This window comes from Oncorhynchus tshawytscha, linkage group LG22 (assembly GCF_018296145.1).
Source record: "Oncorhynchus tshawytscha isolate Ot180627B linkage group LG22, Otsh_v2.0, whole genome shotgun sequence".
In the NCBI taxonomy this organism is placed as follows: domain Eukaryota; kingdom Metazoa; phylum Chordata; class Actinopteri; order Salmoniformes; family Salmonidae; genus Oncorhynchus; species Oncorhynchus tshawytscha.
Window position 1 is genome coordinate 18,110,333 of NC_056450.1, and position 23,475 is coordinate 18,133,807.

The 23,475-nt window shown below is 42.4% G+C and overlaps 1 protein-coding gene across 3 annotated transcripts in view; it reads right to left on the reverse strand.

Annotated features, from left to right (window-relative positions):
- LOC112221982 (beta-catenin-like protein 1) overlaps positions 1-19,439 on the reverse strand; it is a 44,653-nt gene extending 25,214 nt beyond the window's left edge. For all 3 annotated transcript variants that reach the window (XM_024384477.2, XM_024384476.2, XM_024384475.2), the window contains exons 1-9: positions 19,291-19,439; positions 16,569-16,754; positions 10,850-10,956; positions 3,963-4,102; positions 3,669-3,766; positions 2,158-2,251; positions 1,464-1,555; positions 1,200-1,272; positions 686-744 (exon numbers count right to left, since the gene is read on the reverse strand). In XM_024384477.2, the coding sequence (XP_024240245.1) occupies positions 686-744; positions 1,200-1,272; positions 1,464-1,555; positions 2,158-2,251; positions 3,669-3,766; positions 3,963-4,102; positions 10,850-10,956; positions 16,569-16,754; positions 19,291-19,320 (879 nt within the window). In that variant the 5' untranslated portion in view covers positions 19,321-19,439. The remainder of the gene's footprint in view (positions 1-685; positions 745-1,199; positions 1,273-1,463; positions 1,556-2,157; positions 2,252-3,668; positions 3,767-3,962; positions 4,103-10,849; positions 10,957-16,568; positions 16,755-19,290) is intronic.
- Positions 19,440-23,475: the final 4,036 nt, after the last annotated feature.

Genomic DNA, 23,475 nt, shown 5'->3' on the forward strand with positions numbered 1-23,475 from the left:
GTCAATCAAAAGTGTGTGATTTTGAGCATATGTCCATTAGGCTTATACATTTTTTTTTTAATCAGCACATATTTGATTGAGCAACAAAAGCCCCACTCGTGGTCTTCTTAAATTGAACTTGTCTTTGACTGTATGGAGCACAATACAACAGAGGAGTTTAGAAGGGAGGAACTCTGATTTGAATGTCATTGAGCAAACAGAAAGTTGAAAAAAAAAATCACAAACATCTTTTCTGAATTTGAAAGTAGTCATCTAGTTTTCAAAAGTACAATATCATTGCCCTCGGAACTAAGGACACACTGAAATCCTTGCAACCGGCGTCGCCAACAAGGTGGAGAGACTTACAAAGCAAAGCCGAAGATCTGTCTAGCATCAAGTTACATTTCAAAATCTTATTAATTTGCATTAGACAGCATTATACTGGAGACCTTGAATATATCAAATATTATAATACATAGCCGAAAGAATCCTGCACATAAGGCTAATCTAACTGAGGTTGTGTTCATGTGAGGATGAAGTGGGTATGGCTAGATCACTACTGTAAAGAACACACTGTTCTTATGAGCTGCTGAAACTTCAACAGTGTGATGTAAGGTGTGTGTGAGAGAGACAATGATGAATCAGAGAGAGGAGGAGCAGTAGAAAGTGTGAACAGACAGGTTGGTAAAATCCCTAGGAGTCTTACAGAGAGCTGCTGCAGTAAAACGTCAATCCCATCCAGCTCCCCCAAGAGCTCCCTGGTGCCTGGAGGTAGGTAGGTGTAGAGAGAGCGTGAGAGAGAGAGAGAAACTTAAAATATTGTGGACATAAACATTGACAAACATAGTTAGAGCGGGACGGTGGGAGACGGTGAATCGATCGAGGCAGCACAACCAACCCAGGCAGCTAAACTCACTCAGAGGGGGAGACCGAGAAGAAAATTAGATAGGACAGAATATCAATGTGGCCCAGTGCATTATTGTTCTGGACATAGTGCCTGACTGTCATCCAGCAGCACTACAAGGCCTTCTGGACCTAGCCACTCAGAAACTAACAAAAGTATACTTTAACCAGTCATGTTACTCTACAATTTTGGTCCACAGACAGAGTAATCACACCAACCACCTCTGTGGCAATGTTTATTCGACAATAACACATTAGACTAGAGCAGTTTTCATCACTTTGTACAGCAAGTAGAGGAGAAAGGGCTGTAAATTTACTGTCATTGTTTTGAAGCAAGATAGCCAAGATTTCACTGCAGTACAGCTTGTTAGCATCGAATGGAATCTTTGCCTGAAAGAGAGAAAGGGTGGGGGGGATGCAAAAATCAGTGACAGCATGAGCAATTGAAAGCCTATATGCTGTACTGTAGGTACAGGTCTAGAACAGACATTTTCAATGAGACATACCCAACCAGCCTGCAAAAACCTCTACTTAAAGCATCAATAAACCATGGATTGTGTCATTTTCAGTCATATCCTCACCTTTATTCTCTTTAGCAACCACTGCATGAGGCCTTGCTGAGCTGCTTCTGTGCACAGGCCAGGCCTGAACTCTGCCATGTTCTCAATGATGGCTGATGGGAGAGAAGAGAGGCGAATGAGACTTTCAGATTATGACAGCACCTCGCTGAGAAGTATAGAGGTCTCAGAATCCTTTGCTAATACATGCATTATAAAGCCTTCTGAGACACCTTATTCCTCAATCAGCCAGGAGAAGGTCGGCAAAACCCCAGAGAGAGAGAGAGAAGTAAAGATGGGAGGAGGGGGGGCAGAGAGACGACAGAAGGACAAGGAGAGGGAGCAATATAGGCCTGCTGGAGAAGAGGGAAGCCTTTATCACTAATTCCAGCTGAGCAGACAGCAGACACCATCCTGGAGGACATGAGCCTCTGAGCCCCAACCACGAAGCAGAGAAAAGGCTTATTCAAGCCTGGAGAACTGCCCTGATAAGACGCCATCAAAACACTAGGAGCACTGAGCCCAAATGTAATGATTAAATAATCGGAACGTGTTTCTTCTATGTGAATAGAGTGGAGGGCATCCCACTGATTCACAAACCGTTAGGACATGATATGACAAACAGATTTTTAGACTATGGGCTAAAACTGCTCCACGCCAGCATTTACAAACATTTAAATAATCCCTATATTTTGTCCAATCATTCTGCAGTTCTTACCTAATGTGTTGTAGACTCCATCTGCCTCCTCCTTCACCTGCTCATCCAGCCTCTCCATGTTCTGCACCAGAAGGGCCACAACCTGTCCCTCCAGCTACAGTTAAAGAAGAAGACAGGCTGTTTATCACAGCATTATGGAATACTGTGTGGTTGAGTGACAACAATAAAGGCTCAGGCCTAATTTCCGTTGCTAACTTATAAGTCATAAGACCAGAGTGATTTGACCTTTGCCTACTTGGTCTTTCTAAATGTCAGCCGACATTATGATGGGGTACTCAACCTTTTCCAGAAAACCGCCAATAACTTTGCTGCTGTCAAAGTGAGTGCAAAGGGAGGGCTAAGGGAGGGCTAAGGGAGGGCTAAGGGAGGGCTAAGGGAGGGCTAAGGCTTCCGCATGCTTCATTTGGAAACGAACGAGTGTGCTCGCATACTCCCATAAAAGACCTTAGTTTGTCCATCTTGAGACACCGTAGCCAGTATACACTTCCTCAAAATAGTCAGAATTATGGCGCCGTGGTCTAGCGCACTGCATCGCAGCGCTAGCTGTGCAACCAGAGACTCTGGGTTTGCGCCCAGGCTGTGTCGCAGCCGGCCGCGACCGGGAGGTCCGTGGGGCGACGCACGATTGGCCTAGCGTTGTCCGGGTTAGGGAGGGTTTGGCCGGTAGGGATATCCTTGTCTCATCGCGCACCAGCAACTCCTGTGGCAGGCCGGGCGCAGTGCGCGCTAACCAAGGTCGCCAGGTGCACGGTGTTTCCTCCGACACATTGGTGTGGCTTGCCTCCGGGTTGGATGCCCTGTGATAAGAAGCAGTGCGGCTTGGTTGGGTCTGTTGCGGAGGACGCATGGCTTTCGACCTTCGTCTCTCCCAAGCCTGTACGGGAGTTGTAGCGATGAGACAAGATAGTAATTACTAACAATTGGATACCACGAAAAAGGGGGTCAAATTTATTATTGAAAAAACAAAATATTTTTTAAAAATTGTCAGAATTAATCTAAGACAACTCAAGAAATCTGTCATTAATTTTGCAGTTTTTGCAGAGATCTTAGTTGCACAATTTTACATCTAAGATGTTCGGTGCAGTATTTCTTGAGTGAAAAAATATGCATGAAAACGAGTCATCTATCGTTGAATGGCAACAAACACTTTATTGAAGGATCCCTACTGTTGACCAATGACCGACGAAGGGGCGTAGACTTCAGCTCTGAAATTTGGCTCGCCTCAAGATTTTTCTTTGGAACGAACAGCCCAAAAAAAACTTGCCGAAGACCAGAACTAACACAAATGTCAAAGTGTTGTCATAATATATGCACAAGTTGTTTTGGATGGGAAGCATGCAGACACCTTAAGACCGACCATTTTCACTAAGGCAATGGACATTAGCTGGGATTGAATCTGCTTTTAATCTATTGAGTTTATCATCCGCATCAATATGGTTGTAGGGGGGGATGAGAAATAACAAAATGGCTGCTAGCCATGACTAGATTGTATACAAACAAAATGGACTCACCAAAGAGTCTATGAGTACTTCCGCGCCCTCCTCACTTTCATGAAGTGTGTCGATGTCCGTCAGCTCTTGTAACAAATCAACCACTGCAATGGCAATATGTAGGAGAGGCTAAGGATTTTTACAGTGGGTATTAATATGTTTGATTTTTTCTAGGTTCAGTTTTGAATCATTAGTAGCCTTATTCAAGGTAAAATGCATAGAATAGCATTAGTCAATGGTTTAACAAGTGCAGGTAAATTAAATTCAGTTAACAGTGAATGATGCCCAGTAAGCCATCTTTGAAGGAAAGGATATCTGTGTTCTCATGGCTGAGTAAGCCCAGCAGGGAATGGACAGCATTGAGCTCCACCAAGAGGTGGTAGAGATCAGGCATGGTGGCGATGACATGCATCTCCTGGATGATGTCATTCAGATCCAGCTCTGTTTCCATGAACCTGAGCAGAAGCATAATAAATTATGTCAGAAATGGAAAATAAATCCAGACTTGTTGAATGCAATGTCATGTAATTAAAGACAGGAGCAGATCAATTTACCCTTAAAAATAATGATACCTTTATAAGACAAAAGCATGAATACTTAATGTATAACTAGGGCTGGCACGATTACCGTATAAACGTGAAACCGACGGTTATGGATGAAGACTGCCATGAAAATAAAATAACAGTCATACCTGTTTTAACAAGAGTCTTCGGTGCCTAGGCACGCCCCTCTCCCTGAAGTCTAGGTTGAAGATGGCTACGGGTGCGTTTGTAAATTCACTCTGAAGTGTGAGAGCGCTCAGAGTGCACTCTGCGGGTTCGTATATTCAGAGCGTTGTCAGATTATCTGTGCGCAAATTCAGTGTATTACGCTCTTGGATTATTCAGAGTACACACTGGACGCTCTGGTCTAGGGGGAAAAATGTGCAAGCCTTCTGACCTAAAGGCAGTCAATCACCCAATTTAACTGGGTAAAGATGGCTAGCTTGCTAGCTACTGCCAGACACAAATGAGAGAACACCTCACTGACTATTTTACTCGGCCTAGTAGAGCTGGTTGGACTGTTATCTAGAGCGTTGGGGATTGTAACTGTGCTGTTAGCAACAACTTATTTCCGTTTTTTTGTCTGACGTTTACTCATACCTGTCGAATTCAACAGGTGTTGTGCGTTCGTAAATTCATCAGTTATTCTGCACTCTGTCACACAAACAAGAGTGCTCTGATATCGGAGTAGATTGCCAAAGCAACGGCACGTCACATAAACCCGTTAATATTCTAAAAGTTTCTACATGGAATCCTAACTTGTCCTAACCTGTTATCTTCAATCTAGCCTACAGCAGCAGCCCATGCAGTCAGGAGTGGAGGAGAAAATGTACCTCTTAAAATAAATATACATACATATACACACACATACAGTGCCTTGCGAAAGTATTCGGCCCCCTTGAACTTTGCGACCTTTTGTCACATTTCAGGCTTCAAACAAAGATATAAAACTCTATTTTTTTGTGAAGAATCAACAAGTGGGACACAATCATGAAGTGGAACGACATTTATTGGATATTACAAACTTTTTTAACAAATCAAAAACTGAAAAATTGGGCGTGCAAAATTATTCAGCCCCTTTACTTTCAGTGCAGCAAACTCTCAAATCAAATCAAATTTTATTTGTCACATACACATGGTTAGCAGATGTTAATGCGAGTGTAGCGAAATGCTTGTGCTTCTAGTTCCGACAATGCAGTAATAACGAACAAGTAATCTAACTAACAATTCCAAAAAACTACTGTCTTATACACAGTGTAAGGGGATAAAGAATATGTACATAAGGATATATGAATGAGTGATGGTACAGAGCAGCATAGGCAAGATACAGTAGATGATATCGAGTACAGTATATACATATGAGATGAGTATGTAAACCAAGTGGCATAGTTAAAGTGGCTAGTGATACATGTATTACATAAGGATGCAGTCGATGATATAGAGTACAGTATCTACGTATGCATATGAGATGAATAATGTAGGGTAAGTAACATTATATAAGGTAGCATTGTTTAAAGTGGCTAGTGATATATTTACATCATTTCCCATCAATTCCCATTATTAAAGTGGCTGGAGTAGAGTCAGTGTCATTGACAGTGTGTTGGCAGCAAACTCTCTCCAGAAGTTCAGTGAGGATCTCTGAATGATCCAATGTTGACCTAAATGACTAATGATGATAAATACAATCCACCTGTGTGTAATCAAGTCTCCGTATAAATAAGCCCCCTTAAGTTAATACTTGTAGCACCACCTTTTGCTGCGATTACAGCTAAGTCGCTTGGGGTATGTCTATCAGTTTTGCACATCGAGAGACTGAAATGTTTTCCCATTCCTCCTTGCAAAACAGCTCGAGCTCAGTGAGGTTGGATGGAGAGCATTTGTGAACAGCAGTTTTCAGTTCTTTCCACAGATTCTCGATTGGATTCAGGTCTGGACTTTGACTTGGCCATTCTAACACCTGGATATGTTTATTTTTGAACCATTCCATTGTAGATTTTGCTTTATGTTTTGGATCATTGTCTTGTTGGAAGATAAATCTCCGTCCCAGTCTCAGGTCTTTTGCAGACTCCATCAGGTTTTCTTCCAGAATGGTCCTGTATTTGGCTCCATCCATCTTCCCATCAATTTTAACCATCTTCCCTGTCCCTGCTGAAGAAAAGCAGGCCCAAACCATGATGCTGCCACCACCATGTTTGACAGTGGGGATGGTGTGTTCAGGGTGATGAGCTGTGTTGCTTTTACGCCAAACATCACGTTTTGCATTGTTGCCAAAAAGTTCAATTTTGGTTTCATCTGACCAGAGCACCTTCTTCCACATGTTTGGTGTGTCTCCCAGGTGGCTTGTGGCAAACTTTAAACAACACTTTTTATGGATATCTTTAAGAAATGGCTTTCTTCTTGCCACTCTTCCATAAAGGCCAGATTTGTGCAATATATGACTGATTGTTGTCCTATGGACAGAGTCTCCCACCTCAGCTGTAGATCTCTGCAGTTTATCCAGAGTGATCATGGGCCTCTTGGCTGCATCTCTGATCAGTCTTCTCCTTGTATGAGCTGAAAGTTTAGAGGGATGGCCAGGTCTTGGTAGATTTGCAGTGGTCTGATACTCCTTCCATTTCAATATTATCGCTTGCACAGTGCTCCTTGGGATGTTTAAAGCTTGGGAAATCTTTTTGTATCCAAATCCGGCTTTAAACGTCTTCACAACAGTATCTCGTACCTGCCTGGTGTGTTCCTTGTTCTTCATGATGCTCTCTGTGCTTTTAACGGACCTCTGAGACTATCACAGTGCAGGTGCATATATACGGAGACTTGATTGCACACAGGTGGATTGTATTTATCATCATTAGTCATTTAGGTCAACATTGGATCATTCAGAGATCCTCACTGAACTTCTGGAGAGAGTTTGCTGCACTGAAAGTAAAGGGGCTGAATAATTTTGCACGCCCAATTTTTCAGTTTTTGATTTGTTAAAAAAGTTTGTAATATCCAATAAATGTCGTTCCACTTCATGATTGTGTCCCACTTGTTGTTGATTCTTCACAAAAAAATACAGTTTTATATCTTTATGTTTGAAGCCTGAAATGTGGCAAAAGGTTGCAAAGTTCAAGGGGGCCGAATACTTTCGCAAGGCACTGTAGTTGAAGTCGGAAGTTTACATACATACACTTAGGTTGGAGTCATTAAAACTAGTTTTTCAACCACTCCACACATTTCCTGTTGGATGTATTTCAAGGCCTACCTTCAAACTCAGTGCCTCTGCTTGACATCATGGGAAAATCTAAAGAAATCATCCAAGACCTCAGAAAAAAAATTGTAGACCTCCACAAGTCTTTTTTCAAATGCCTGAAGGTACCACGTTCATCTGTACAAACAATAGTACGCAAGTATAAACACCATGGGACCACGCAGCAGTCATACCGCTCAGGAAGGAGATGCGTTCTGTCTCCTAGAGATGAACGTACTTTGGTGCAAAAAGTGCAAATCAATCCCAGAACAACAGCAAAGGACCTTGTGAAGATGCTAGAGGAAACAGGTACAAAAGTTACTATATCCACAGTAAAACGAGTCCTATATCGATATAATCTGAAAGGCCGCTCAGCAAGGAAGAAGCCACTTCTCCAAAACCGCCATAAAAAAGCCAGACTACGGTTTGCAATTGCACATGGACAAAGAGGTGCAATTGAAACACAGTAGTGGCAGCATCGTGTTGTGGAGGTGCTTTGCTGCTAGAGGGACTGGTGCACTTCACAAAATAGATGGCATCATGAGGTAGGACAATTATGTGGATATATTGAAGCAACATCTCAAGACATCGGTCAGGAAGTTAAAGCTTGGTTGCAAATGAGTCTTCCAAATGGACAATGACCCCAAGCATACTTCGAAAGTTGTGGCAAAATGGCTTAAGGACAACAGAGTCAAGGTATTAGAGTGGCCATCACAAAGCCCTGACCTCAATCCTATAGAAAATGTGTGGGCAGAACTGAAAAGGCATGTGCGAGCAAGGAGGCCTACAAACTTGACTCTGTTACACCAGCTCTGTCAGGAGGCACGGGACAAAATTCAGCCAATTTATTGTGGGAAGCTTGTGGAAGGCTACCCAAAATGTTTGACCCAAGTTAAACAATTTAAAAGCAATGCTACCAAATACTAATTGAGTGTATGTAAACTTCTGACCCACTGGGAATGTGATGAAAGAAATTAAAGCTGAAATAAATTATTCTCTCTACTATGGAGGTGTGTTAGGTCATTGCCCTGTTGAAAAACAAGTGATAGTCCCACTAAGCACAAACCAGATGGGATGGCGTATTGCTGCAGAATGCTGTGGTAGCCATGCTGGTTAAGTGTGCCTAGAATTCTAAATAAATCACAGACAGGGTCAACAGCAAAGCACCCCCACACATCCTCCATGCTTCACGGTGGGAACCACACATGCAGAGATCATCTGTTCACCTACTCTGCGTTTTACAAAGGAATGGCGGTTGGAATTTGGAGTCATCAGACAAAAGGACAGATTTCCACCTGTCTAATTATCCATTGCTCGTGTTTCATAGCCCAAGCAAGTCTCTTCTTATTGGTGTCCTTTAGTAGTGGTTTCTTTGCAGCAATTCGACCATTAAGGCCTGATTCACACAGTCTCCTCTGAACAGTTGATGTTGAGATGTGTCTTACTTGAACTCTGTGAAGCATTTATTTGGGCTGCAATCTGAGGTGCAGTTAACTTGTTGAGGATAGGGGGCAGTATTTTCACTTTGGATGAATTGCGTGCCAATAGTGAACTGCATCCTACTCTGTCCTAGATTGCTAATATATGCATATTATTATTACTATTGGATAGAAAACACTCTGAAGTTTCTAAAACTTCTCTGTTTGAATTATGTCTGTGAGTATAACAGAACTCATAGGGCAGGCAATCTTCCAAACAAGAAGTGAAATTCTGAAAGTTGGGACAACATTGACGTTGTCGCCCCCTCCTTTCCCAACAAGATATGGATCTGGAAGCACTTCCTACGCCTTCCACTAGATGTCCTCATTCAGTAGAAAGTGGAATGGAGCATTTGATGTGAACTTTGACCGAATGGGAGGGGAAATAGTCAGTGTCCCGACAGAATGCCATTTTCCTGTGGCGCATTTCTCTGTGGGTGCTACCGCTGTTCCATTTGGCTGCAGCTGAAAACGTATGATCCGGTTGGAACGTTATTGGATATATATGATAATAACATCCTGAAGATTGATTCTCTACTTAGTTTGACCAGTTTATTCGACCTGGAATATATCTTTTGGAAGTTTTCGTGCGAGTTATCTTGGACCAGCAGTCAGTTTTTGGGCACGTGAGCTGAAAGTGATAGCAAATGCAGCTACTTGAACACTAGTATTGGACATTATGGAACAAAACAACAATTTATTGTGGAACTAGGACTCCTTGCACTAAATTCTGATGAAAGATCATCAAAGGTAAGGGAATATTTATGTTATAATTTCGTATTTCTGTTGACTCCAACATGGCGGAGAAATACTGTTACGTCTGAGCGCCGTCTCAGATTATTGCAATCAATTAGGCTTTTTCGTAACGCTTAAAAAAAAAATCTGACACAGCGGTTGCATTAAGAACCAGTATATCTTTAATTATATGTAGAACATGTATCTTTAGTCAAAGTTTATGATGAGTATTTCTGTTATCTGGCGTAGCTTTCTATAATTCCTCCGGATATTTTGGAGGAATTTCTGAACATGGCATCAATGTAAACCGAGATTTGTGGATATAAAAATGCATATTATCGAAAACATAAATGTACTGTGTAACATGTCATATGACTGTCATCTGATGAAGATTTTCAAAAGGCTAGTGATTCATTTTATATTTAATCCTCCTTTTGTGATTTTATCTTTGGCTAGAAAAAAATGGCTGCGTTTTTCCTTTGATTTGGTGGTGGTCTAACATAAATATATGTTGTGTTTTCGCTGTAAAACATTTTAAAAATCTGAGATGATGGGTAGATAAACATATTGTTCATCTTTCATTTGAGGTATTGGACTTGTTAATGTGTGAAAGTTAAATATTTCTAAAGAATATTTTTTAATTCCCTGCGCCACCTTTTCAGCTGAATGGGGGAGGGGGGTTCCCCTCGGGGAACGCCTTGCCATAACAGGTTTTAACTCTGAAGAACTTGTCATCTGCAGTAGAGGTAACTCTGGGTGTTCCTTTCCTGTGGCGGTCCTAATGAGAGCCAGTTTCATCATAGCGCTTGATGGATTTTGCAACTGCCCATGATGAAACTTTCAAAGTTCTTGAACTTTTCTGGATTAACTGACCTTCATTTCTTAAAGTCATTTATCTTTGCTTATTTGAGCTGTTCTTGCCATAATATGGACTTGATATTTGACCAAATAGGGCTCTTCTTCTTCCTACCTTGTCACAACACTACTGATTGGCTCAAACACATTAAGGAAAGAAAATCTCATTTACTTTTAACAAGGCACGCCTGTTAATTGAAATGCATTCCAGGTGACTACCTCATGAAGCTGGTTGAGAGAATGCCAAGAGTGTGCAAAGCTGTCATCAAGGCAAAGGGTGACTACTTTGAAGAATCTCAAATATAAAGTCATCCAAAGTTCCATGACCGTCACAGCCTTACGTATAAATGTCCCTCATTAACTCACCTCCCCGGGGTGTCTGGGAACTTTATCCTCAGCTCTTGGTTTTTGTAAGACCTTTTTTCAAAGGTCAGGATCATTTTCTTCACCGAACTCTCATCCACTGGTTCACCCTGAAAACAGAGTGCCCTTTTGTGAAAAGTGTAACCAAGACAACAAAAAAGTATTTTAGGAACAAGATCAGCACATTTAACGTCGCATGAGAGAAGATGGCTGATGTTTTAAGTGCTCCTAATCAACTGATTTTCTGTTCGTTTGTTTGCAACTTATTGGTTTTTACTTATTTTGTACATAATGTTGCTGCTACCGTCTCTTACCACCGAAAATAACTTCTGGACATCAGAACAACGATTACTCATTGCCTGCATCCGTAATGGGTCTGCGACCAAACGTCCACCCCTCATCACTGTCAAACTAATTGACCTGGCCGGGGTATCCTGGAATGACATTGACCTCATCCCGTCAGTAGATGATGCCTGGCTATTCTTTAAAAGTGCCTTCCTCACCATCTTAAATAAGCATGCCCCATTCAAAAAATGTAGCACTAGGAATAGATATAGTCCCTGGTTCACTCCAGACCTGTCTGCCCTTGACCAGCACAAAAACATCCTGTGGCGTTCTGCATTAGCATTGAATAGCCCCCGTGATATGCAACTTTTCTGGGAAGTTAGGAACAAATATACAGGCAGTTAGGAAAGCTAAGGCTAGCTTTTTCAAACAGAAATTTGCATCCTGTAGTACAAACTCAAAAAAGTTCTGGGACACTGTAAAGTCCATGGAGAATAAGAGCACCTCCTCCCAGCTGCCCACTGCACTGAGGCTAGGAAACACTCACCACCGATAAATCCACTATAATTGAGAATTTCAATAAGCATTTCTCTACGGCTGGCCATGCTTTCCACCTGGCACCCCTACCCCGGTCAACTGCCCGGCACCCTCCACAGCAACCCGCCAAAGCCCCCACCATTTCTCCTTTACCCAAATAGCTGATGTTCTGAAAGAGCTGCAAAATCTGGACCCCAACAAATCAGCCGGGCTAGACAATCTGGACACTCTCTTTCTAAAATTATCTGCCGAAATTGTTGCAGCCCCTATTACTAGCCTGTTCAACCTCTTTCGTATCGTCTGAGATTCCCAAAGATTGGAAAGCTGCCGCGGTCATCCCCCTCTTCAAAGGGGGAGACACTTTAGACACAAACTGCTACAGACCTATATCTATCCTACTCTGTCTTTCGAAGGTCTTCGAAAGCCAAGTTAACCAACCATTTTGAATCCCACCGTACCTTCTCCTCTATGCAATCTGGTTTCAGAGCTGGTCATGGGTGCACCTCAGCCACACTCAAGGTCCTAAACGACATCATAACCACAATCGATAAGAGACATTACTGTGCAGCAGTATTCATCGACCTGGCCAAGGCCTTCGACTCTGTCAATCACCACATTCTTATCGGCAGACTCGACAGCCTTGGTTTCTCAAATGATTGTCTCGCATGGTTTACCAACTACTTCTCTAATAAAGTTCAGTGTGACAAATCGGAGGGCCTGTTGTCCGGACCTCTGGCAGTCTCTATGGGGGTGCCACAGGGTTCAATCCTCGGGCCGACTCTCCTCTCTGTATACATCAATGATGTTGCTCTTGCTGCTGGTGATTCTCTGGTACACTGGTGATTCTCTGGTACACCTCTACGCAGACGACACCATTCTGTATACTTCTGGTGCCTCTTTGGACACTGTGTTAACTAACCTCCAGATGAGCTTCAATGCCATACAGCTCTCCAACTGCTCTTAAACGCAAGTAAAACTAAATGCATGCTATTCAACCGATCACTGCCCGCACCTACTCGCCCGTCCAGCATCACGACTCTGGACGGCTCGGACATAGAATACGTGGACAACTACAAATACCTAGGTGTCTGGTTAGACTGTAAACTCTCCTTCCAGACTCACATTAAGCATCTCCAATCCAAAATTAAATCTAGAATAGGCTTCCTATATCGCAACAAAGCATCCTTCACTCATGCTGCCAAACATGCCCTCGTAAAACTGACCATCCTACCGATCCTTGACTTCGGTGATGTCATCTATATAATAGCCTCCAACACTCTAATCAACAAACTGGATGCAGTCTATCACAGTGCCATCCATGTTGTCACCAAAGCCCCATACACTACCCACCATTGCGACCTGTACGCTCTCGTTGGTTGGCCCTTGCTTCATACTCGTCGACAAACCTACTGGCTACAGGTTATCTACAAGTATCTGCTAGGTAAAGCCCCTGCCTTATCTTAGTTCACTGGTCACCATAGCAGCACCCACTCGTAGCACGCGTTCCAGCAGGTATATCTCACTGGACACCCCCAAAGCCAATTCCTCCTTTGGTCGTCTTTTCTTACAGTTCTCTGCTGCCAATGACTGGAACGACCTGCAAAAATCTCTGAAGCTGGAGACTCATATCTCCCTCACTTGCTTTAAGCACCAGCTGTCAGAGCAGCTCACAGATCACTGCACGTAGCCCATCTAAACAGCCCATCTAACTACCTACCTCATCCCCATACAGTATTTATCTTGCTCCTTTGCACCCCAGTATCTCAACTTGCACATTCATCTTCTGCACATGTACCATTCCAGTGTTTAATTGCTATATTGTAATTACTTCGCCACCATGTTTATTGCCTTAACTCCCTTATCTTACCTCATTTGCACTCACTGTATATAGACGTTTTCTTTTGGTCTACTGTATTATTGACTATGTTTGTTTATTCCATGTGTAACTGTGTTGTTGTATGTGTCGAATTGCTATGCTTTACTTGTTCTCAACTAGCCTACCTGGTTAAATAAAGGTGAAATAATGTAATTATTTATTTTATTTTTTAAATAGTGCTTTACCGGGAACAAGCCCAAATCCCCGTCATTTGCGTGAAGAGAAGACGGAGAAAAAGAGGGCGGGGGCCTGACTTCTGAGAATTTGTAGGCGATCGAATAAACCCCCACTGCCTTCCGTTCTCCTAGCTAATGTGCAATCATTGGAAAATAAAATCGACAACCTACGAGGAAGATTAAACTAACAATGGGACATTAAAAACCAATATCTTACGCGTCATGGAGTCGTGGCTGAACGACAACATCATCAACATACAGCTAGCTGCTTATACGCTCTATCAGCAGGATAGAACAGTGGCGTCTGGTAAGACAAGGGGTGGCGTACCATGTAAATGTGTAAACAACAGCTGGTGCACAATATCTAAGGAAGCCTTGAGGTTTTGCTCGCCTGAGGTAGAGTATCTCATGATGAGCTTTAGACCACACCATCTGTATTTTTTGTAGCGGTCCATTTACCAGCACAGACGGATGCTGGCACTAAGACCAAACTCAATGAGCTGTATTCCGCCATAAGCAAACATGAAAAATCTCGTCCACAGGCGGCACTCCTAGTGGCCGGGGACTCAATGCAGGGAAACATTTTATCAAATTTCTATCAGCATGTTAAATGTGCAACCAGAGGGAAAAAAACTCTAGACCACCTTTACTCATCATACAGAGACACGTACAAAGCTCTCACTTGCCCTCCATTTGGCAAATCTGACCATAATTCTATCCTCCCGATTCCTGCTTACAAGCAAAAATGAAAGCAGGAAGCACCAGTGACTTGATCAATAAAAGTGGTCAGATGAAGCAGATGGTAAGCTACAGGACCGTTTTGCTAGCACAGACTGGAATATGTTCCGGGATTATTCCGATGGCATTGAGGAGTACACCATAATCACAATATTATTGGCTTCATCAATAAGTGCATCGATGACGTCGTCCCCACAGTGACTCTACACACATACCCAACCAGAAGCCATGGATTACAGGCAACATCCACACTGAGCTAAAAGCTAGAGCTGCCGCTTTCAAGGTGCGGAAGCTTATAAGAAATCCCACTATGCCCTCTAACGAACCATCAAACAGGCAAAGCGTCAATACAGGACCAAGATCAAATCGTACTACACAGACTCTGACGCTCGTCAGACGTGGCAGGGCTTGCAAGCCATTACAGACTACAAAGGGAAGCACAGGCGAGAGCAGCCCAGTGACACGAGCATACCAGACGGGCTAAACTACTTCTACGCTCGCGTCGAGGTAAATTACACTGAAACATGCATGAGAGCACCAGCTGATCCAGAAGACTGTGATCACGCTCTCCGAAGCCGATGTGAGTAAGACCTTTAAACAGGCTCAACATTCACAAGGCTACAGGGCCAGACGGATTTCCAGGACATGTACTGCAAGCATGCGCTGACCAACTAGCAAGTGTCTTCACTCACATTTTCAACTTTTCCCTGTCAGAGTCTGTAATACCAACATGTTTTAAGCAGCCTACCATAGTCCCTGTGCCCAAGAATACTAAGGTAACCTGCCTAAACGACTACCGACCAGTAGCACTCACTTCTGTAGCCAATTTGCAAATGCCCTATGTGAGAATGCCATTCATTGACTACAGCTCAGCGTTCAACACTCAGCGTTCAACACCAAAGCTCATCAATAAGCTAAGGACTCAGGGACTTATCACCTCCCTCAGCAACTGGATCCTGGACTTCCTGATGCGCCGCCCCCAGGCCGTAAGGGTAGGTAACAACACATCCGCCACGCTGATCCTCAACACCGGAGGCCCTTCAGGGGTGCGTGCTTAGTCCCGTCCTGTACTCCCTGTTCACTCGGCACAGCACGGCCAGGAACAACTTCAAACACCATCATTAAATTTGCCGATGACAACAGTGCTCGGCCTGATCACCGACAGATCTGGTCGTGTGGTGCCAGGATAACAACCTCTCCCTCAACGTGATCAAGACTAAGGAGATGATTGTGGACTACAGGAAAAGGAAGACCGAGCACACCCCCATTCTCATCGACAGGTCTGCAGAGAAGCAGATTGAGAGCTTCAAGTTCCTTGGTGTCCACATCACCAACAAACTAACATGGTCCAAGCACACCAAGACAGTCGTGAAGAGGACACGACAAAACGTATTCCCCCTCAGGAGACTGAAAAGATTTGGCATGGATCCTCAGATCCTCATAAGGTTATATAGCTGCACCATCGAGAGCATTCTGACTGGTTGCATCACTGCCTGGTATGGCAACGCTCGGCCTCCAATCACAAGGCACTACAGAGGGTAGTGCGTACAGCCCAGTACATCACTGTGGCCAAGCTTCCTGCCATCCAGGACCTCTATACCAGGCGGTGTCAGAGGAAGGCCCTAAAAATGATCCTTCCACCCTAGTCATAGACTGTCATAGACTGTTCTCTCTGCTACAGCACGGCAAGCGGTACCGGAGCGCCAAGTCTAGGTCCAAGAGTCTTCTACCCCCAAGCCATAAGACTCCTGAACATCTAATCAAGTGGCTACCCAGAATATTTGCATTGCTGCCCCCTCTTTTACACCATTGTTACTCTGTTATTATCGATGCATAGTCGCTTTAATAACTCTACCTACATGTATATATTACCTCAATTACCTCCACTTACTGGTGCCCCTGCACATTGACTCATTACCGGTACCCCCTGTATATTGTCTTGCTATTGTTATTTTACTGCTGCTCTTTAATTACTTGTTCCTCTTATTTCTTATTCTTATTTTTTAAACTGCATTCTTGGTTAAGGGCTTGTAAGTAAGCATTTCACCTGTTGTATTCGGTGCATGACAATTTGATTTGATTGATTTTATGTCAGTAAAACTTTGCCCACCTCTTGGTCGTCTGCATCCTCATCATCATCCATGAGTTTCTCCAGTATCCTCTTCCTGTCACTACTCGGGTCCTCACCGTCATCTCTCTCCAGGCGTCTGGCCAGGTCTCTGTCAACCTTCTTGCTTCTGGGGTCATCACCATCATCATCATCATCATCCCGCAGACGCTTTGCCCCCCTGTCAGGCTACAATGAAGATCACACCATCAACACCATGTTGAGCAGGTACATCAAAACAGGGATATCAAGTCATAAGGCTTTGCAATGTATCCAAGCAAACAGTTAATAATGTAGCAAATGCATTCATCTTTACATGCAATAGCACTTGATTTTCTGATACACACTATGGCCAAAAGTGTGTGGACAAATTCAAGTCTGTGTATTCCACACCCATTGCTGACAGGTGTATAAAATTGAGCACACAACCATGCAATCTCCATAGAACACATTGGCCTTACTGAAGAGCTCAGTGACTTTCGATGCCACCTTTCAAACAACGGCTCTGCCGAGAAGTGGTTGGCCACACAAGCTCACAGAACAGAACTGCTGAATTCTAAAGTAGAGGTGTGGCCAATTAATCAGGGCCGATTTCAAGTTTTCATAACAATCGGAAATCGGTATTCTTGGGCACCGGTTTGCCGATTTTTTAATTTATTTTATTATTATTTTTTCACAACTTTATTTAATCTTTATTTAACTAGGCAAGTCAGTTAAGAACACATTCTTCTTTTCAATGACGGCCTAGGAACGGTGGGTTAACTGCCTTGTTCAGGGGCAGAAGGACAGATTTTCACCTTGTCAGCTCGGGGGATCCAATCTTGCAACCTTACAGTTAACTAGTCTAACGCAATAACGACCTGCCTCTCTCTCATTGCATTCCACAAGGAGACTGTTACGCGAATGCAGTAAACCAAGGTAAATTGCTAGCTAGCATTAAATTTATCTTATAAAAAACAATCAATCATAATCACTAGTTAACTACACATGGTTGATGATATTGCTAGATTATCTAGCGTGTCCTGCGTTGCATATAATCTGATTGAGCATACAAGTATCTGACTGAGTGGTGGTAGGCAGAAGCAGGCGCGTAAACATTCATTCAAACAGCACTTTTGTGCGTTTTGCCAGCAGCTCTTCGTTGTGCATCAAGCATTGTGCTGTTTATGACTTCAAGCCTATCAACTCCCGAGATGAGGCTCGTGTAACCGAAGTGAAATGGCTAGCTAGCGCGCGCTAATTGTCATTTTGTTGCTGGTTGGAGCCCAAGGAGGAGCGAGGAGAGGGACGGAAGCTATACTGTTAATTGTCATTATTACAAATTTAAAAATAAATATATATATATTTTTTTGTATTATTATAACGTTTTTTTAATCAACCGATTAATCGGTACTGACTTTTATGGTCCTCCAATAATCGGTACCGGCGTTGAAAAATCATAAATCGGTGGACCTCTATTCTAAAGCATGTAAAAATCTTCTGTCCTCGGTTGCAACACTCACTACCGAGTTCCAAACTGCCCCTGGAAGCAACGTCAGCACAAGAACTGTATGTCGGGGGCGTCACGAAATGGGTTTCTGTGGCCGATTAGCTGCACAGGAGCCTAAGATCACCACGTGCAATGCCAAGCGTCAGCAGGAGTGGTTTAAAGGTCACCACCATTGGAAACAAGTTTTCTGGAGTGATGAATCACGCTTCACTATCTGGCAGTCCGATGGATGAATCTGGGTTTGGCGGATGCCAGGAAAACACTACAGTGCCTTGCAAAAGTATTCACCCCCTTGGCAGTTTTTCCTATTTTGTTGCACTACAACCTGTAATTTAAATGGATTTTTATTTGGATTTCATGTAATGGACAGATACAAAATAGTCCAAATTTAAATGAAAAAAAAATGCCACGATGGGGTGAATACTTTCGCAAGCCACTGTACCTGCCCCAATGCATAGTGCCAACTGTAAAGTTTTGGTGAAGGAGGAATATTGATCTGGGACTGCTTGTTCATAATTTAGGCCCCTTAGTTCCAGTGAAGGGAAATCTTAACTCTAAGGCACGCAATGACATTCTAGACAATTCTGTGCTTACAACTTTGTGGCAACAGTTTGGGGAATTCCCTTTCCTGTTTCAGCATGACAATGCCCCCGTGCACAAATCGAGGTACATGCAGAAATGGATTGTTGAGATCAGTGTGGAAGAACTTGACTGGCATGCACAGAGCCCCGACCTCAACCCTATACAACACCATATTAATGGCCATTATTTTGAAATGGGATGTTCGCAGGTGTCCACATACGTTTGGTCATGTAGTGTGCTCAAGAAATTACATTCCACGAAAGCAACATTACTTTAGCTAACAAGGCTGAGCCACAGATAGAAAAAAAGAGCAAATATCTTCAGCTGAGCTAAGTTAGGCAAGCGTTTGTATCATAAGATAGCTTAGCTAGATACTGTAGTTAGTTAGCTCCAGTAACTTGTTAACTGTATGTGCTAACGTTTTTTAGGCTAACTTGACATCAGATAGCCAACTCCTTAAATTTGTCACAACGTAAACTAGCTAAACGAACTTGGTTTATTCGCTAAATACCAATCATTTTAGCCAGTAACGTTAGCTAACAACGTAACTATAGGGCTAGAGTCAAATACGCTGTTTACAGCACCCTTATTTTGCTAGCTAACTAACGTTACCGGTAAGTTAGCTAGCTAGGATATGTCTAACCAGCTAATTACCTGATAATTCAGTAGCTCGCCTACGTCCATGACGAAATGTTAAATTTCGGGAAAACGTTACAGTTACCAACAATGAATAGTGGCTATGTCAGCCTCGCAACGTCCCGCTACAAACTTAAAACAGCAAATGTTACCGTAAAGCACTTCGTTGTCGTGATATTCTGAAGAGGAGACTTGCTTTGAGGAACTGATGGGGACTTGACATTCCAAGGACCTTAACTGTAGGTCCCCATAAATTAAGAGGTAACACGTTTTCCTGTTTACTTTACAAGTTGCACAGATACTATAGAGTGACATTGAATTTACATTTATTGTTATACGATAATTATGCAGGTGGTAACTTTTACAGGACTTCTTTATTTTATTTTCAGGATTTGCAGCATTGTAATTGCATAATCATAATACTGTTATTGATTAAAAAAATTATTACAGAGCAACTATGGCATGATGCAACACACGCACACACACAGTCACACACAAATACACTCTATACAGCCTTGTAGGTCCTCTAACAGAGTTTCTGTAAAATAAAAATACAAGAGAAATAAAGATTCAGCGCTAGGCTGCATGTGAGACAAGCAGAAAACCACCTTTTCAATCTGCATCATTCGGGATTTATGAGTGTTGTCTGGCAGGGACCTCCATGTTGTCACTCTTCACTGTGACCAGCGATCTATGACAGTAGTGCAATAGCAACAATATCCAAACAGGAGGCCATTGTAAACCAGTCAAGCTTGCGATGCTAGCAATACAAGGGAAAAGAGAGGAGACGGGCAGTAAAATTCTAAGTTAGAAAACACAAGCACTTTGGCAAGGCAAAATACTCACACTTCATGACGCTGTTACAATTGATGGAAAATATGGTTGTTCTTACCAATCCAGTGAAGATGACCCTACTGTATAAAAGCCAAGCAGGGTGTTGATAAACAGGTGTTAATAAACAAAGAAGGAGAAAAGTGTGAGTGGCTATGGTCAACGGTCAGCAGTGTCTCCAAAACCCCCTGCTATGTAGGTAATTAAAATCTGTCTTACCTCACACTACACATGCTGTGTTTGAGATGGAAAATATACCATAAAGGCTCCAAGAAACGCTGCTGGAGGTGACATCTCTCATAACCTTGGCGGCCATGAATGATGAGCAGTGTGTGGTAATGCTAAATTTAATGTAGGCTTTTTCCATTTCAAGGAGTCCACAATTGTTATTTTAATGTTCTCCATGGCTATATTACTTTGTCCTGTCTGGGTGTTTTGCTTGGTTGAAACTTTCCTGCGAAGACATAAGAGAACATTGTTACTGTTATTATGAAGACTTAAAGTCGGAGAAAGAACCCATGATTAATGATACTGCATTACAAACCAGGCCCAAGGCACTTGGCCCTGGAAACCATTGGAACATCTATTAAACCTGTAAAATTAATGTTTGGCTGAAAATAATTACCCAGAGACTTAATTACCAACGATTTTTATGGCCCTCTGGTTGTTGTAGTTTTTCTATTACCTCCCTCCTAAAGCAATAAAACATGGCCAGCTGTGGTGCTATTAAAAACTCTCTATCCTCCTCCAGACTTAAAACTTGATTAACTGCAGTCAAAACCTTGTTTAATCTTTAATACACAGATACAACATCAACTATTGTTTTAAAGTCGTTAACCTGTTCCTTAACACAAAGATGGTCAAGGAAAGTGTATAGGAAAGCCTATAACTGAGCTGTATTATATTAAAGGTACACTCAGTGAAAATTAAACTGCCACAAGCAGCACCGCAGATATTGAGATGAGCGAGATGCAAGACTTCACTCTCGTACAGTCACACATCTGTGCATGTGCATGGGTTCGCTTCACACTGTTACATCGTAGGAGCCACAGGACAAAACAGGAGAAGTTAAGCCTCGCGTTTCAATGCTCTTAGTTGATACGGAAATTGGCCCACTATGCGGTTTACTTTCTGCATCTACGTCATATTACTGAGTCTTCCTTTAATCAACATAAGATGTGGTTACAGTTTCCTCTACTTTGTCCTTATGGCATTCAAATCAACATGCAGGAGCATATTCCTAACAGTGGCTTTGATAACAATGTTAATCAACAACCATCTGCAAAGGGATCCCCTGACAGAAGGAAAGCCTTATCAGAACGTGATGTCTGCCTCAAAATTTGTTCATATTCAGCTCCTCTATACAACAAAGACATGACGCACATTGGATGTGAATACAAGTACTAGTAGATGAGGTTGGTGAAGGAAGGACATTTCATAAAAATGAATGGAATAAAGTGAATGGAATGGTATCAAACACATGGAAGCCAGGTGTTTGATGTGTTTGAGACCATTCCATTAATTCTGTTCCAGACAATATTTGCCTGTCCTCCCCATTTAAAGTGCCACCTGCCACCACTGCAAGTATTATATAGGAATATGTAAACTTAAGGTAAAAAAAAGACCTTGTCAGTACCATTAGGGATGCATGCCTGAGGAGTCAGTGAAAGGCAGGTACTGTAAAACATAAAACAGAAGATGTCACAGATGACAGGTTTCCTCATGTCTGCTCAGCTGCAGTGCAGTCATCATGTGAGCAATGACTTTCAAGGACCATTTGCCAAAAAGTTTTTTTCAAAAATCCTTAAATCAATCAACTCTTGTTTCCTCCTGCTGAACCCCAAAGCCACCATGAATCTCCACTGTTCAACAGAATTAAATTAACTTGTACCATGATCCCTGAAGAGGCTGGGCTTTTCACACAGTGTCTGCTCACTGTGTTAATGACATCTCTTCCCCCCAATGTATTTGGGCTGTGCCGCTGGATCCTTTCCATTGAATTCCATCCGTTTCCTTTCATTCGGAGCAATATAATTTCACACAAGCTGTGAGAGCTGATTACACTAATCTGCAGAGGTCGCCAGTGATTGCATCGCAGCAGAGCAGCTACGCTGAGTGTGCCGGGCTCCACACTGTGACTTCATTATTTAACATCAGGGGGATATGGTGGCCTGACTTTGTGAAATACAAAGCATTGTTTGGCCCATGAGTAAGATGGTGCAATCAAATTAATTGCATAATTTCTTCTGAGATATTTCCACCACACACATGTTTCCCTCCACAAAACAATTGGTGTTCATAAGTGTTGTACCTACTTAAATAAAGGTTCAAACATATATCTTCTTTAATAATAAATGTGGACCTATACAGGTGTAGGATCTTAATTTGATAAATTTCCTGCAATGCATTTGAGGTTTAAAAAGGCTTCTGAAATTAGTAATTTCCACATAAAAACTTCAGACTTGATTTTTCCCTCACGAAAAATGTTTCAGCCCATACATACAGTGCCTTGCAAAGTATTCATCCCCTTGGTGTTTTTCCTATTTTGTTGCATTACAACCTGTCATTTAAATGGATTATTATTTGTTCTTCATGTAATGGATAGACACAAAATAGTCCAAATTGGTGAAGTGAAAAAAAAATGGGAAAAAAACTTGTTTCAAAAAATTCAAAAAAATAAAAAACAGAAAAGTGGTGAGTACATATGTTTTCACCCCTTTGCTATGAAGCCCCTAAATAAGATCTGCTGCAACGAATTAACTTCAGAAGTTACCTAATTAGTTCAATAAAGTCCACCTGTGTGCAATCTGTGTCACATGATCTGTCACATGATCTCAGTATATATACAGCTGTTCTGAAAGGCCCCAGAGTCTGCAACACCACTAAGCAAGGGGCACCACCAAGCAAGCGGCACTATGAAGACCAAGGAAATCTCCAAACAGGTCAGGGACAAAGTTGTGGAGAAGTACAGATCAGGGTTGGCTTATATAAAAATATCAAGACACTTTGAACATTCCACAGAGCACCATTAAATCCAGTATTAAAAAATGGAAAGAATATGGCACCACAACAAACCTGCCAAGAAAGGGCTGTCCACCAAAACTCACAGACCAGGCAAGGAGGGCATTAATCGGAGAGGCAACAAAGAGACCAAAGATAACCCTGAAGGACCTGCAAAGCTCCACATGGGAGACTGGAGTATCTGTCCATAGGACCACTTTAAGCCACACACTCCACAGAGCTGGGCTTTACGGAAGATTGTCCAGAAAAAAATAAGCAAACATATTTGGTGTTCGCCAAAAGGCATGTGGGAGATTCTCCAAACATATGGAAGAAGGTACTCTGGTCAGATGAGACTAAACTTGAGCTTGT